The 16,590-nt window shown below is 42.3% G+C and overlaps 3 protein-coding genes across 5 annotated transcripts in view; 2 read left to right on the plus strand and 1 right to left on the minus strand.

Moving 5' to 3' along the window:
• The first annotated feature begins 5,541 nt into the window (after window positions 1–5,541).
• On the plus strand, window positions 5,542–8,434 carry LOC113132908 (endonuclease domain-containing 1 protein-like). 2 transcript variants are annotated; one of them, XM_026311344.1, is made up of 6 exons: window positions 5,542–5,730; window positions 5,828–5,947; window positions 6,048–6,136; window positions 6,283–6,403; window positions 6,603–6,771; window positions 7,346–8,434. In XM_026311344.1, exons 2-6 carry the CDS (start codon window positions 5,861–5,863, stop codon window positions 7,795–7,797), a joined length of 918 nt encoding a protein of 305 aa, XP_026167129.1. In that variant the 5' UTR covers window positions 5,542–5,730; window positions 5,828–5,860; the 3' UTR covers window positions 7,798–8,434. The 2 variants fall into 2 exon arrangements, with proteins under 2 accessions (XP_026167129.1, XP_026167131.1); XM_026311346.1 differs by having other exon boundaries at window positions 5,542–5,686.
• A 933-nt stretch (window positions 8,435–9,367) lies between these two features.
• LOC113132774 (endonuclease domain-containing 1 protein-like) lies at window positions 9,368–12,285 on the plus strand. Its single transcript, XM_026311112.1, has 6 exons — window positions 9,368–9,436; window positions 9,534–9,653; window positions 9,754–9,842; window positions 9,993–10,107; window positions 10,545–10,710; window positions 11,356–12,285. Exons 1-6 carry the CDS (start codon window positions 9,368–9,370, stop codon window positions 11,799–11,801), a joined length of 1,005 nt encoding a protein of 334 aa, XP_026166897.1. The 3' UTR covers window positions 11,802–12,285.
• Window positions 12,286–13,242: 957 nt separating this feature from the next.
• Window positions 13,243–16,590, minus strand: part of syt8 (synaptotagmin VIII) — an 8,752-nt gene continuing 5,404 nt past the window's right edge. For both annotated transcript variants that reach the window (XM_026311341.1, XM_026311342.1), the window contains exons 3-9: window positions 16,557–16,590; window positions 16,384–16,479; window positions 16,132–16,299; window positions 15,810–15,977; window positions 15,571–15,688; window positions 15,169–15,302; window positions 13,243–14,304 (exon numbers count right to left, since the gene is read on the minus strand). The exon at window positions 16,557–16,590 is cut by the window's right edge and continues 133 nt beyond it. In XM_026311341.1, the coding sequence (XP_026167126.1) occupies window positions 14,071–14,304; window positions 15,169–15,302; window positions 15,571–15,688; window positions 15,810–15,977; window positions 16,132–16,299; window positions 16,384–16,479; window positions 16,557–16,590 (952 nt within the window). In that variant the 3' untranslated portion in view covers window positions 13,243–14,070. The remainder of the gene's footprint in view (window positions 14,305–15,168; window positions 15,303–15,570; window positions 15,689–15,809; window positions 15,978–16,131; window positions 16,300–16,383; window positions 16,480–16,556) is intronic.

Below are 16,590 nucleotides of genomic sequence, written 5' to 3' on the forward strand. Positions count from 1 at the left end.
TGTATGAGCGGACTCACCGTGTGTGTCAGCACCGAAGACTCCGTCTGAAGACAATTAGCTCTGAGCTGATCTGGAGCGTGTGTGCATTTTCTTCTTCTTCTTGTGTTTTAATTGGACGGTCTCCTGGAAACCCAGCGAGCTGCTGATGTCACTGCTCTCCATAATGAAGTGTGAGTGTATGTAGCTGCTTTTGTCAATAAGCAGGCAGGGAAATTCACAGGAGATAAGAGCGACAATGAAAACCTGCCATGAGCTTAATTCAGGGGATCGGGAAACACTCGGCCTCTGGCTCCTGCATGGTTATCACATATTGTTATCTCACTATTTCTAAGTGTCTTTAATGTCAGTCTAATTTAAAATGCTTTACCAGCAGACACCAGTAACAGCAGCAGGCTGGTGTGCAGCTTATTGCAGGTTTTACCGCAGTGCTTTAACAGACAGACACTGGTTTCCACTTCACACATCATTTTTGCGTTTTCCTGGTCAAAGGGACAAAGTGCTGAGGGTCTTGTGTGAAGTAAAGTGTGTGAGTGCAGAGCTGCTTGGCTGAGTGACTCATTTGCATCTCAAACAGACCCCAGATCTGATCAACCTTCACAGACCTGCTCCTCCTCGGAGGTACCAGCAGGAGAACCAGTCACTCAGTGGCCCCCAAATTGCTAAGTCCTCCTCTACCTGTATGCACTGGTTCCTGTTTTAAGCTGGGGGCACACTCTGTGATTTGGGCCTGGGTCTGAGACAACTTTTGAAAAGCCTACACAATTCCTATAACCCTAGGATAAAATCTCACAGTGGGACATGGAGATCATGTCCCACTAAAAATCCCAGTGTGCCCGGGTTAACTCCATGCATGTCTTTCACATTTTCATTTTTCCCTCGTGTCTAGAGATTAACCTGTCTCTGTGCACCAAAACCTGTCTCCCACATTCCCCTTAGTCCGCCTGCATCTGGAAAGGTGTGTGAGAGAGCACATGCTCAGTGACCTGATGGGCAGCGGAGGATGGTGGCTGGAAAGTGCCGGAAGACATGAATAGGCAGTGGTGAAGACGACCTGAGTGAGTCTTGCCTGTCATCCACGTTGGCATCAGGGGAGAAGACGTCTGCAGGTACCACTGCTGGTGGTCTGGAGAGATGGGACCAGGAAAATCTGCACGGGCAGGTGGTGTCATCAGTATGCTGGGCGGGAAGCTAGAGGAGGAAGCCAAACGAAGCGGGATGTGTCCAACATCCTGTTAGGCTGTTCTCACATGAAAAGGCACCTCCAAAATAAAGGTAGCTGAACAATAAATGCACCTTAAATAAGCAGACCCTGTGCATATCCCTGATCAGAACTTACCAGTTCTCAAAATTAGTTTCTTTGGGTTCTTTGGGTATATCTCCTCCCTTGTTAGCTTCTCTTTAGTCTGCAATTCTCTGTGCATATTCCCTGACTGCCTATCATTTCCTGTCTGACCTGGACCCAGTTCCCTCTGCTCCAGTCCATCTTTCCAGTCCTGCAATCCATCTACAGCTCACGACAGCTCTTTTAAACAAAGCCTTTTGTTCTGAACCTCTCTCTATTTAGGTTCTTCCTGAGCGTTTAACTTATAAAGATCAGTCATAATACTCATGATACTCCTCTCTTCCCCTCACTCTCCACCACCTTGTGCAATAACTTCCTGGATTTCCTCTCATCAAAAATCGAAAATATACACCAGCAGTTTCCCCCCATCTGTGACACTGCGAACTGCCTCCACTGTACCCTACCCTGTCTATCAGTATCCTCCCTGCTTTCGAGTTTTATCATTCCACCCGACATGGTTATCTCTTCCCTGATCCTCAAATCCAAACCCTCAACCTGCAAACTTGACCCCCTACCAACCAACCTCGTCAAGCTCTGTCTCCCCTCTCTCCTTCCTCATCTTACCCACATTATTCACACTTCCCTCAGTTCTGGTATCGTACCCCCATCACTCAAGACAGCCATCATCACACCAATCCTAAAAAAACCTGGTCTCGATCCTGCGAACCTTAACAACTTCCGCCCTATCTCCAATCTCCCGTTCCTCTCTAAAATTCTTGAAAAAGTTGTCCACCACCAGGTCCATACCCACCTTGCCACCAATAGCCTATATGAACACTTTCAATCTGGTTTCCGCCATCTTCACAGCACTGAAACTGCCCTGGTCAAAATCACCAACAACCTCCTAGTAGCCGCAGACTCTGGCCTTGTCTCCATCCTCATCCTCCTTGACCTAACTGCAGCTTTTTACACCATCTCGCACAATATTCTCCTCCATCGCCTTGCTTCCATCGGCATAGCCGGCTCGGTCCTCTCATGGTTCACCTCCTACCTCTCTGACCGCACCCAGTCCATCCATCTCCAGAACTTCCACTCCCAGCCCTCTACTGTCAGTTGTGGCGTGCCTCAGGGCTCTGTCCTGGGGCCCCTCCTCTTCATTATTTATCTCCTTCCTCTCGGACATATCTTTAGGCAACATAACATCAATTTCCACTGTTATGCAGACGACACCCAGCTCTACCTCTCTGCTGCTCCATCTTCTACCCTACCCCCTCCCTCCCTCCTTACCTGCTTACATAATATCAAATCCTGGTTCACCCATAACTTTTTGAAACTCAACCCCGACAAAACTGAAATTCTCCTCGTGGGCACCAAATCCACCCTTTCTAAAACCAGCACCTTCTCCATTCTAATTGACAACAATACTGTCCTCCCCTCCCCCCAAGTTAAAACCCTGGGTGTCATCCTAGACGGTACTCTCTCCTTCACTCAGCATATCAATACCACTACCCGGTCGGCCTACTCCCATCTCCGTAACATAAACCGCATCCGTTCTTCACTCACCATCGATAGCACGGCCATACTCGTTAATGCCTTTGTCACCTCTCGCTTGGATTACTGTAACTCACTCCTCACTGGTCTACCTCTCAAATCACTTCATAAACTTCAACTTGTCCAGAACTCTGCTGCCCGAATCATCACCAGAACTCCATTCTCACATCATATCACCCCTGTCCTTAAACAACTTCACTGGCTCCCTGTGTCCTTCCGTATAAACTATAAAATCCTCCTTCTCACCTACAAAGCCCTCCACTCTATTGCCCCACCATACATCACTGATCTACTTCATATCTATTCTCCGCCTCGTACTCTCCGCTCCTCCAGTTCCACTCTCCTCTGCACCCCTACAGCGCGCCTGGCCACCATGGGCGCTAGATCCTTCAGCCACACTGCGCCCCGCCTTTGGAACATTCTCCCTCATCGCATCCGGTCGTCTCCGGACTTATCAACTTTTAAATCATCACTCAAAACGTATCTGTTCCGTATAGCGTTTTCCACCTAACTCTCTTAACTTCTCAAAGCAGCCCGTGATGTTCTACCACCCTCCGCCTGTTTCATATTGTCTCATATTGTTTCATATTTGTTGTTCTGTCATCTGGGTTTCTGTGTTTCAATTTGCTTTTGCTGTACATCGCCCACTTCCTGGATGCTCTGCACTTTGGCCTTTACATTCTGGCCCTCTGCTTATGCATTGTTGTTATTGTTGTTTTAATGCACTCTATGTATTTCATGCTGTATGCTTCCTGTTAGAATAAGGGCATTGTAAATTGCTAACTGTGTTATGAGAATTGTCATTTTGCAGACAGATTTATGTAAAGGGTGTAACCAGGCATGTCATAGTTGAGGAAACCCAGGTTTTCTGTGCAAATCACCAAGACATGTAAATGTATGGATGTGAACATTGTATGAACTCTGAAGTTAACCTATGTTTCAACTCTCCCCTATTGTGTAAAGTGAGACGGTGCCTGGAAGTCATGTAACCACATCACATATAAATTAAAGTGTTCTGGGCGGGTTCGTGGCTGCGCAGCTGGGGATAACACTGAGTGTGTATCTCCTAAAAGTCACGAGCTCAACCTAGAACAAAGAAAAGAAAGTCTCTGTGTAGATGTTTGATTAGAACCAACACTTCCTTTTTCTCTCTGTAAGGTGACCGTGAGAGTTTGAAAGGCGCCATGAAATAAAATGTATTATTATTATATCAGAAGAGGAGTTATTCATAAGAATGTAATGGAAATCAGATCTGTTCCACTTACAGAACAGAAAAGCAGAACAGTCAAATGTGGATTATTAAGTATCAGAACTCTGATCTAAATCTCTTAGTAAACGACTTGTTGAAAGTGGTGGAATTAAAGTGATGATGTGCACATGCTTTACATCTTTAGGATATTAAAGTTGAATGCTGAGTGAAAATCTACTAATAGGAACGAGGAAAACAGTTGAACAGGCAAATTTAAACCGATCAGGTATTGCAGTTAAAGTTCTGAATTGAACTGATGCTTCAATTTCAAGTTTAAAACATCTTGGAAACTTTTTACCACTTTGTACAAACCACAGGAGGTAACAGCAAACACAGCTAAGGTTGAGGTTGCATGCACATTGTGAGCAGATGTCAGGCTGTGCATTGCATCCAGCAACCACGGTCAAGAAGGTCATATGTATAAAAACTCATAGGACTTAAATCCAAGTGGGGGATTTTGTCAGTGACAACATGTGCCCGGACAACTTGGGCCAAGGGTCTTTATAAAAACCCCTGATTTGTGAAGATGAAGCTTTTTCGGCTTTCTATTTTAGAGGCTCTTTTTTGGAAGCTCTCTAGTTTAGTTGCCTTGTTTTGTAAAACCTAAACCCAATTTATTCTGACTGATTAAAACAAAGTGTTAAATGAGGGTGTGAGACAGATACTGGGGAATAATATTCACACTTAGGCTAGTGAGGATAAATCCCTTAAATAAAATATAATTAGGGCAAACTTAAAAGTTATTAGAGTTATTTAAGTTTACTTTGGAGACCTTTGAATTAAACTTGAATTAACAGGGAACCAAGGCAAGAGAACCCAGAATAACCTACAAGGAATTAAGCTAGAATTAAACAAAGATTAGATCGATATAAGTTGATTTAATTATTTCATTAGGGTTTAATGTAATTATTGAAAGATTAAAAATCTCACTTTCTCAAAAAGGTCTAGGTGAAGGTTGGGGTCAAGGTAACCTTTCATGGCATAAACTAAAATGTAGTTGATCTAAAGTGGAGGTTTTGATAATTAGAGAGTATCTTGGAAACTTTTTACCACTTTGTCCAAACCACAGGAGGTAACTGCAAACACAGCTATATTTGGTTGAGGTTGCATGCACATTGTGAGCAGATGTCAGGCTGTGCATTGCATACAGAAGAAGGTCATATGTAGCTGTCCTGAACACTAACACTGAAGCACATCAACAGCTTTGACTGTTGGACTTTCACCCAGTGCACTGAAAGTTGTTCTGCAAAAGTGTTGAACATAAGAAAAGTTAAAGTTTTATCTTGTCTAGATGGATTGTGGACCTTGAGAAAAAAGAAACTTGTAAGAAAAACGATCACAATGACTTCCTGGTTCTAAGAACAGGACAGTCAGAGGAGGGGAAGTGCTAGAGACCGAGGAGGTGTGAGAGGATCAGCATATAAGCTTCTGTTCACAGCTTCATTCTCTGACACTTGTGTCGATTGTCCTGCTTCATGAATTGAAGGAGACGTGACCTGAGACATCCAGACTTCTCCATCTTATAGTCACATTCTCATTTTGCCATTTAGATTCTCACATCATTTAGCTGTCAAACACAATAACAGGACAACGAAAGAGAGAAGGTGAGAAGTTCCAGACGGAGCTGATCGTACTTCATCTGTCACATGTGAGCTGTTGTTTTACAGCACCTCTTCATGTACTGGCTGTAGTTTTACTACACGTTACCTCGTATAACAAACTCTTCCTGTTTGTTTTCTCTCCAGACTGAAGATCTTGATCCAAAGGTTTTGTCCAGGATGCAGAGCTTGGTAACTGTGTGTGGTCTTTTACTCCTCTGTTCTGTCCAGGCACATGTTGTCAAATTGTATGAAGATTTGCCAGAGGTTTGTTTTCCTTTCATTACAGTCAAAAACACTGTCAGTGATGATATAAATGATAAATCTGTAAGTGACTCACCTTGTTGTCTGTGTCTTTGTTCTGCAGGACTGCAAGAGCTTCTTCCACCACGAATATGTGCCGCTGTGGAACCCTTCCAAATATCACGTCTACATCTGTCAGTTCTTCAAAAACAAGTAATGCACAACTTTCCTCATTCAACATGAAAGAATCAGTTCAACCTTCACATCTATTGACATGTGTTAATCATTTAAATTGGACTGTTGCTGTAATTTCATCCACTATTGTTGATTTAGGATGTTTCTCAATCTTTGTTCCACAGATATAGATTTACCACACTGTACGACACTGACCATCGTATTCCTGTCTACTCTGGTTATATAGTGGAGAACAGAGAAAAGGGAAAAGGAAAATGTAGTGAAACCTGGAAGATAGAACCTCAGGTACTTTAAGAACATTTGTCCATGTGTTTATACAAAGCATGAAATATGTGCGTATCACTGTACTGTTCCTGTGAGTTAGAAATACTCAGCTGATCTTGATGAATAAATTTCATTATAGTAAAAATATGACAGTGACACATTTTGGCTCAATAACATAATAAAACTGAGATTTTCCTGATTTTAACCTGATTTCTTGTAGCTGGTAGACGAGAAGCTGGTTAAGGACATGATGCTCCAGAAAGACCTGAAAAAAAAAAAAAAAAAAGTCACTTTAAAAAAAATCAAAAAGAGTCAGGCTGTGTTTGAGGACTACAAAGATATTAAAGATTACAACCGTGGTCACCTCAACCCCGCTGGACACCACAAAGGTAAGGATGTTTATGAGATATAAAAACACATTCAACATGTTTTTTAGAGTTTAAGGACAGAACAGAAACTGAATATAAACCAAACTGTTGTTTGTTTAGAAGAAAACTCCACAGGACATTTCAGGAGCAAAACTATTTCATGTCATTGCTCAGAGCAACCTGCCTGTTGATTTATTTACTTAGTTATGTCATGTAGTAAAAGTTCAGTTACGTGGTTTCTGTAAGATAATGTGCTCACAGGTCATTGCTCATTTTGTCAAAGGGAAACCAAACAGACACATCACAGAATTAGTTTCCAAAGTATTATGATCATAATCAATAAAAAGTTTCTGCATTATCTCAAGAAAAACTATTGTTACATGAAAATTGGCTCATTTCAAATGAACCAAATGTTTCTGTGGTGCATTATGAAGCTTTATGTTCTGTCAGGTTTCCAACATGTGAAAGACAATAATCCCTCTCTTATCCACTCGACATGTACATTCAAACTTCTTCACATCCACAACTTGTAAATTTGCATCTTATCTAATTTACTGTGACTCCATTGGCTGAAACTCTTCTTTGCTCTTTTTAGATGAAGCATGTGAAGCTACTTACACTCTGACCAACGTGGTTCCTCAGTATAAAAAAATGAACAATGGACTTTGGAGCCAGTATGAGGAAAGAATTAAAACCACTTGTCCCAACAACAAACTCTTTGTTCTGGTCGGTGCAATCCCATCTTCTGATCCCCAAAGGTGGATTAAGAAAAACAACAAAAACCGGGTCAACATCCCTGACTACCTGTGGCATGCCTACTGCTGTGTGGACAACAACAATAAACCTGTTAAGAGTGGTGCTGCAGTAGCAAGGAATACAGAGAACAACATGGTGGAGTGCTCCCTGGACAGCCTTAACAAATTCTTCAACAAGCTCAATAAAAAGCCTAAACTGTTTGACAACTGCAATATTAACCTCCCCAATACTGACCCCCCCAAAACTAAACCCCCCAATCCACCAGGAGATTGTTCAGGGGTGGTCCCTTAGTTCTCCAGCAGGGCAGAGCAGGGCTGGTTGGCACACATCATATTTCTCAGGTATACGACCATATGTTTGAGGAGACCGTTACCATAACTGCAAAATGAAGACACACACAAATGATTCCTAAAATTACTGTCTTCGTTATTGAAACATCGATGGTCGGCACAAACTCAAACTTTTAGACACAGAAAATATTTGAGCGTTTATCTAAAACCAGAAAACAAACAGTGACTCTATTCCTCCTTTACCTCACGTATACATGTCGTCGTTTAAAACATTTTCTGATCATTTCCAGATGTAAAAACTGTTTTGAAATACAAGAGTCATGTTTAATAGAGTTTATGTTCACGAGCAATGAACCTACAGTCCTGATAGAACTAGAACATCTGGCATCTTCAGACGTTCTGACTAAACTGATGAGACAACAATCACTTGGATGTTTTTGTGTTAGTGCCATCTAGTGGTCCAGCCCATGTGTCATTCAGCCCTGCTCTAAAAAGGCTTCTCTCATAGCAAACATGCTAATCTCAGCTAATAACACTGTGCTTTTCAATGATGATGCTTCAGCTCCTCAGGCCTAATAAATATGTGCTATTGATACTGTGAGTCGATCACTAATCAAGAAATAAAGAGCAGCAAATGAGTGAGTTGTGTTGTTTCATTACTAAAGACCAGGATTTTCATACACCCTGATGTTACTGATATAAAATCCAGAGTCTGAGCCCAAACTGTTTCCAGCTTCATCTCTAAACAGTGAAAATATCCAAACACAAGCTGCTGTGACACTGTGGCTCATGTTTCTGACCCCGGTGCTGCAGGAAACCAGTCAGTGTGTTGTTCATGCTGTCACAGTGAGGACTGAGGAGCTTGTTCTTAGGGACACCTGTGCTTCTCCACTCAGTCTGTGGTGGAAGTGACTTGTAGTGATGAGCACATGAGCCTCTGTCTCTCACTCGCCTTCACAAGACTGAGATACACAGTGAAATACAGTAACAGGCAGATCCTGTACTTTGTACTCCAGACTCATTAGTACTTGGGCACTTCTGACTGATGTGTCACAGTGACGGCCACTGTCTGAGCTCTTCTGAACAGACAGATCTCCAGTGGTGAAGATGCCTCACACTGTTGCTGAACTTCCTCCATCTGAGCTGTCCTGTCTTTGCTCACACTAACACTGAAGCACATCAACAGCTTTGACTGTTGGACTTTCAACCCAGTGCACTGAAAGTTGTTCTGCAAAAGTGTTGAACATAAGAAAAGTTATAGTTTTATCTTGTCTAGATGGATTGTGGACCTTGAGTCATGAAAGGGGAACTGAAAATCCTATTTCACGATGACAATATGTTTCTAAGAGACAGTCAGAGGAGGGGAAGAGTTAGAGACTGAGGAGGTGTGAGATAAACATATGAGCTTCTGTTCACAGCTTCATTCTCTGACACTTGTGTCGATTGTCCTGCTTCATGAATTAAAGGAGACGTGACCTGAGACATCCAGACTTCTGTATCTTCTGACTGATAAGGTAGTCAAATTCTCATTTTGCTATTCAAATAGTCACATTGGTTAGAGTGCAGATAAAATGACAGGACAACGAAAGAGAGAAGGTGAGAAGTTCCAGACAGAGCTGATCGTACTTCATCTGTCACATGTGAGCTGTTGTTTTACAGCACCTCTTCATGTACTGGCTGTAGTTTTACTACACGTTACCTCGTATAACAAACTCTTCCTGTTTGTTTTCTCTCCAGACAGAAGATCTTGATCCAAAGGTTTTGTCCAGGATGCAGAGCTTGGTAACTGTGTGTGGTCTTTTACTCCTCTGTTCTGTCCAGGCACATGTTGTCAATGATAGAAATGATTTGCCAGAGGTTTGTTTTCCTTTCATTACAGTCAAAAACACTGTGAGTGATCATATAAATGATAAATCTGTAAGTGACTCACCTTGTTGTCTGTGTCTTTGTTCTGCAGGACTGCAAGAGCTTCTTCTACCAAGGATATGTGCCAGAGTGGGAGACCTCTGACAACTATGTCTACATCTGTCAGCTCTTCAAAAACAGGTAAACAGTGAGATTTGAATCAAATGACTGAAAGTATCATTTTGATCTTTACAGTATATTTATATTCTACTCTATCCTTTAAACTGGACTGTTGCTGTCATTTCATCCACTATTGTTGATTTAGGATGTTTCTCAATCTTTGTTCCACAGATATAGATTTACCACACTGTACGACACTGACCATCGTATTCCTGTCTACTCTGGTTATATAGTGGAGCTCGGTAAACAAGGAACGGATCCAGGAAAGTGGTTTGTAGAGCCTCAGGTATATTGCTCACATTTAAATATGCATGTGAAAATACAATTGAGTTCAAGAAATTTTATTCATAAAACAAGAGAAGGACACTTATGAAATCACTATACAGTTTTTACTTTCAGCAGTAAAGCAGTATAGTCATAGTAATTTCTATCAGTAAATTTCATCATAGGAAAAAGAATAAGTGCAGTTTATTCTTGCTGGTGTTGTTTATTTTTGTATTATATTTATTGTGTCTAGTTTTTTATTTATTTAGTTTGATTTAATTGATGAATGGTTTAAAATGTGGTTTTATTATTTGGTTTTTACCTGTATTTTTCTGTGATGATTTCTATTCTCTGTAAAGCACTTTGAACTACATTAACTTGTAGGGTTCTGTTTAAATCAAGTTTGATTTCAATTGATTATTATAAGCATGACTCATTTGTGAATCTTCTGCCTTGTAGCTGATAAGGTCAAATTTGCCAGACGACATGATGATTGTTAAGAAACTGGTAGAAAAAAAAAAGGTTGGGCTTGATGAAATCAAAATTAAACAGGCTGTGGATGACGACTACAAACGTCTTAATAACTACAACCGTGGTCACCTCAACCCCGCTGGACACCACAAAGGTAAGGATGTTTATGAGATATAAAAACACATTCAACATGTTTTTTAGAGTTTAAGGACAGAACAGAAACTGAATATAAACCAAACTGTTGTTTGTTTAGAAGAAAACTCCACAGGACATTTCAGGAGCAAAACTATTTCATGTCATTGCTCAGAGCAACCTGCCTGTTGATTTATTTACTTAGTTATGTCATGTAGTAAAAGTTTTTTTTTTTACTAAGATAATGCACACACATGATGTATTTATTTTAAATTTATTTTGTCTTCATAAACTCATTTCTTGATTCTGGTGAAATAATGTGTCCTGTGGAGTTTATTAATTATTAATTAATTTTGTGATCAAGGAGAAACCAAACATTAAGTACATCACAGAATTAATAAAAAAATAAAAAAGTATTATGATCATAAAAACAAATTATTGCATTATCTCAAGAAAAATTGGCTCATTTCAAATGAACCAAATGTTTCTGTGGTGCATTATGAAGCTTTATGTTCTGTCAGGTTTCCAACATGTGAAAGACAATAATCCCTCTCTTATCCACTCGACATGTACATTCAAACTTCTTCACATCCACAACTTGTAAATTTGCATCTTATCTAATTTACTGTGACTCCATTGGCTGAAACTCTTCTTTGCTCTTTTTTAGGCGATGCCAGCAAAGCCACTTACACTCTGACCAATATGGTTCCTCAGTATAAAGACCTGAACAATGGACTTTGGAGCCAGTATGAGAAAAGAATTAAAACCACTTGTCCCGACAACAAACTCTTTGTTCTGGTCGGTGCAATCCCATCTTCAAATCCCCAAAGGTGGATTAAGAACGAAAACCGAGTCAACATCCCTGACTACCTGTGGCATGCCTACTGCTGTGTGGACAACAACAATAAACCTGTTAAGAGTGGTGCTGCAGTAGCAAAGAATACAGAGAACAACATGGTGGAGTGCTCCCTGGACAGCCTTAACAAATTCTTCAACAAGCTCAATAAAAAGCCTAAACTGTTTGACAACTGCAATATTAACCTCCCCAATACTGACCCCCCCAAAACTAAACCCCCCAATCCACCAGGAGATTGTTCAGGGGTGGTCCCTTAGTTCTCCTGCAGGGCAGAGCAGGGCTGGTTGGCACACATCATATTTCTCAGGTATACGACCATATGTTTGAGGAGACCGTTACCATAACTGCAAAATGAAGACACACACAAATGATTCCTAAAATGATCATTTCTAGATGTAAAAACTGTTTTCAAATACAAGAGTCATGTTTAATAGAGTTTATGTTCACGAGCAATGAACCTACAGTCCTGATAGAACTAGAACATCTGGCATCTTCAGACGTTCTGACTAAACTGATGAGACAACAATCACTTGGATGTTTTTGTGTTAGTGCCATCTAGTGGTCCAGCCCATGTGTCATTCAGCCCTGCTCTAAAAAGGCTTCTCTCATAGCAAACATGCTAATCTCAGCTAATAACACTGTGCTTTTCAATGATGATGCTTCAGCTCCTCAGGCCTAATAAATATGTGCTATTGATACTGTGAGTCGATCACTAATCAAGAAATAAAGAGCAGCAAATGAGTGAGTTGTGTTGTTTCATTACTAAAGACCAGGATTTTCATACACCCTGATGTTACTGATATAAAATCCAGAGTCTGAGCCCAAACTGTTTCCAGCTTCATCTCTAAACAGTGAAAATATCCAAACACAAGCTGCTGTGACACTGTGGCTCATGTTTCTGACCCCGGTGCTGCAGGAAACCAGTCAGTGTGTTGTTCATGCTGTCACAGTGAGGACTGAGCAGCTTGTTCTTAGGGACACCTGTGCTTCTCCACTCAGTCTGTGGTGGAAGTGACTTGTAGTGATGAGCACATGAGCCTCTGTCTCTCACTCGCCTTCACAAGACTGAGATACACAGTGAAATACAGTAACAGGCAGATCCTGTACTTTGTACTCCAGACTCATTAGTACTTGGGCACTTCTGACTGATGTGTCACATACTTTACTCGTTCCTGTCCATGAGCATCAGCGAGGTCCAGCTCTGGTGAAGCAGGCGTGTTCCTTCACACTGGGTGTGATTTTCTTTTCTGCAGAGAACTGAGCTCGTGTTGCAGCCTCAGGTGCTGACGAGTTCAGGGACACCTTGATGAAGCTGATCTCTGGAGACCTGAAGCAGCAGGAAGAGACTCCTGCTGATCTCAGCCTGATTGATGCCTGTTCTCCTTTTAAACCTCAGGGGGAAACGTGTGAACACAGAGTTCAGATACAAACATTGTCCAGAAACTATCAAATAAACCAGAAATGCTCCTGCTTCATCAGCATGAACACACACTGTAGCTTATTCTGACTCTCACACACACACACTCACACACTCACACACACCTTCCTACTGCCACTAACACTCACTAGAAACCAAATGTGGATTCATCCGCCACTGAAAATAGTCCCCAAAGATGTTTCTTCCTGAGACCAGAGACGGAGGGAAAAGTCAGAAATGATATAAGAAAACACAAAATGAGAAACAGGCTGACACACTGATGGTTTTGGTCTTTGTTACTAACAAGAAGAACAGATCAGCACACACATCCCACAGGTCTAATTACACAGTAACGCTTGTGTTCTGGTATCAGGCGCTAGTCTTGACAGGACCACCTGATGGCACCAAAGTAAACAATACTCAGAACAGCACTACTGAGTCCTCACTGAGACCAGGACCAGTCCAGGTCTCAGATCTCAACGGTCTTTCCTCAAAGGGATAAACATGCTGGTTTGACTCATTTCTACTGGAATCATCTGAATAAATGACACTGATTTAATCATATATTACATGCAGCATATAACAAGGTTAATGTTAAATCAATACTAGTTTACAGAGCTGTTTAGATTTGGTCTCACCCTTAAACCTGGAGACTGAACTTTGACTTCAGGTTCATAATAAAGAGACAAACTTTTTAAATAAATATGTTAAATCCTGTGAACGTGTGAACCAACAAGCTGCATGTGAAGCCTGATACATCAATCTGCCGTTTCTGGAAAGTTTCCATGGCTGAAAACTTTCAGGACACAAACTGAGGATTTCCAGGATGTGGATTCTGTTCACCTGAGGGTCGGACACAGACCATACAGCAGTAAGTGATATTTAATATTACAGCGAGCGTTCAAAGGGTTTGATAGATAAAATGAGTTTAGTACGATACAGGTGTGAAAATAAAATCTCATTTGTCACTTTATGATTTGATATAAATATAACTGTGAATCTCTTATGTATAATCCATCAGAATCACTCAGATAAATAAAATAATCCCAGAATAAATGAGCTTTTAAAATATGGAAACCTCCTGAAGCAGCTTTTGTGTGTTCGAAACGTCAGAAGGGTTTGCTGGGCAGGGGGATCTTGTGTTTCAGGTTCAGGGTGGAGTTGATCTGCTCGGCCGACAGCAGGCTGTGCCACTGAGCGACCGGCCGCCGCGGGTTGGACAACATGTCGGCCCAGTGCCTCAGCTGGTTCCCAGTGGCGTCGCAGCCCAGGAAGATCTTCCCCATGGCGTCGTTGCGGGACATGGTGTCGTGGTCCCACACGGAGATCACCAGGTGCACCCTCTGAGGACGACAGGACCAGAACTTTTATCTAATGTAGGTCAAGAACACATTTCCCAAGAGGCATCTAACACGGCATTAAAGGGTCAGTCTGGTGTTTTTTAACATTTAATACTAATTATTTTTAGGACAGGACTGGTGCTTTACATTCATAGTGCTCCTGCAGCCCTTCATTTTTCACTCACAATATATCGAACATTATAGCTCATGTACAGGAACCAAACCCACGACAGACAAACCAAATGAACAAGTGCAATGAACTTTATTGTAAAAGATTAGTGGGGTAAAGGTGTTCCAGGGTCAGAGGAACTGGACCGGAATGGGAAGACTGGAGCAGGGTCTGGTACACAGGAGACTGGAACTGAGCCAGACTGCAGGAGATGGAGACTGAGATAGTCCAGTTAGAGCTGGTTGGTAACTGGGACTGGGACAAACTGCTGATTGCAGGTGGGAATTGATACTGGGATAGACGAGATACTATTGGACTAATGACCAAAAGCAGACTGGGAGGACTGGGCTGAACAGGGGAGCTGAGCTTCTGCAACCAGGAGGATCAGGTTTAGCTGGGCAGGGTCCAGCCCACAGGGCTAAGCTGTTAAACTGAATGACAGACTAGTGAACAGGGAACTGGGCTGGGCCAGACAGGGGTCAGTCCACAGGGTCAAGGACCTGAATAAATGGGGTTAACAGGGGAACAGGAGACCTGATCAAGTCAAGCCAGTTGACAGACCAGGGGACAGGAAGTGGCTTCAAAATAAGGGTCTTAACAAGGAAGTGAGCAGGGATCATGACAGTGTAGTGCTTAAGATTTTACTGGAGTCAAATGACACTGATGTTTCTGGTCGTGTCTTATCGGCTCTCGCTCACCTGGATTTGTTGAAATGACACATCGAAGGTGAAGGACTCGTTGTAATAAGGATTCAGCGTCTTCTTTTTCACTGACGTTTTCTTTTTCTTCCACTTCCTCTTGTCCAGAGCCAACTGCACCTTCACGTAAGGATCTGAACAAACACCAGGTGGAGGAAAATCACTCAGGGACCATCTGCTGCTAAATGTTTCCATAAACCTTTTATAATGTGTGTGTTACTTCATTCATAAATAAAAAACCTGTGGAAATGACTTTTTCTTGATTTGACTTCTCTGAGGTTTAAAAAACCACATTTCACAGACTTCAACCAACACCATGACATCCAGGCACATAAAGATCCAGTGTGTCCTGATGCAGAGACTCAGTCCCCCTAACTGGGTGAGCTCTGGTCTCAGTCTGACCTGAGGATCCTCCGATGTCCATGCTCTTCAGGTTTTTGGCCTCCAGGATCACCACGGTCAGTTTGCCGGCAGCGGGGACGTAACGCAGAGAGAAGCAGATCTCGCCCAGGTTTTCTTCCTGCAGCACAAACGTGACAACGACTCAGGAACCTTCACAGCCCAGATCAGCAGACAGTAACAGGACTTTACTCTTTGACCTGTATAAGACTGCAGGGAGGTTTTGCTCCTGTGGATGTTACCTCAAACTTGGCGGGCTCGGCGAGGTCCTTCCACTCCTCGATGACGTGGTTCCAGTCGACTTCGCCAAGCGGCATCCTGAGCTCGCCGATGATTTCGTGTTTGGTGAATCTGTTGAAGTCGAACACCTGCATCACGACCGTGGATTTCAGGAGGGAGGCCTTGGTTATCTGGGAAGAGATTTAGATCCATTAACAAGTTTTATACAATTCATCTGTAAAGGATTTATAATAAACAAATATATAATATCAAAATAAAAAATCAAAATAATAAATCTATATATAATTTAAACCCTTAGAGCCAGGAGGTCTCAGCCTGTCCTACCTGGAAGGGGAACTGTTCATTGAAGGCCGGGTTGAGAGTGTTTTTGAACACTTTGGTCTCACAGGTTTTGTTTTTGTCAGGGAGGATGTAGACTTTGACGTACGGGTCTGAGCTTCCCCCCAGGTCCGCGGACAACAGGCTGTTGGCTTGTTTGATCCCAACCATGAGCTGTGAGGACAGAAAGCAGACGCCGCTGAGGTTTCAGTCCTGCTCACTGACAGCAGTTTAAATCGGACTCTCTTGATATTTCACCTCAGTCAGGGCGGCATTGTACTCCAGGGAGTAGAGCAGCTTTCCTCTCTGCTTCTTGGTCGCGCCGTAGTCCACGTCCCCCACGTCGGGCTGGACCTGCAGGAGCACGGCAAACAAATCAAGTCTACAATAAAAGAGAATCAGGTTCACAGGCAGGAGCCGCCATCACTCACCAGAGCTGTGGAGGTTTTCCCGTTCAGCGCCTTC

The sequence above is a fragment of the Mastacembelus armatus genome, chromosome 6 (genome assembly GCF_900324485.2).
Source record: "Mastacembelus armatus chromosome 6, fMasArm1.2, whole genome shotgun sequence".
Classification (NCBI taxonomy): Eukaryota; Metazoa; Chordata; class Actinopteri; order Synbranchiformes; family Mastacembelidae; genus Mastacembelus; species Mastacembelus armatus.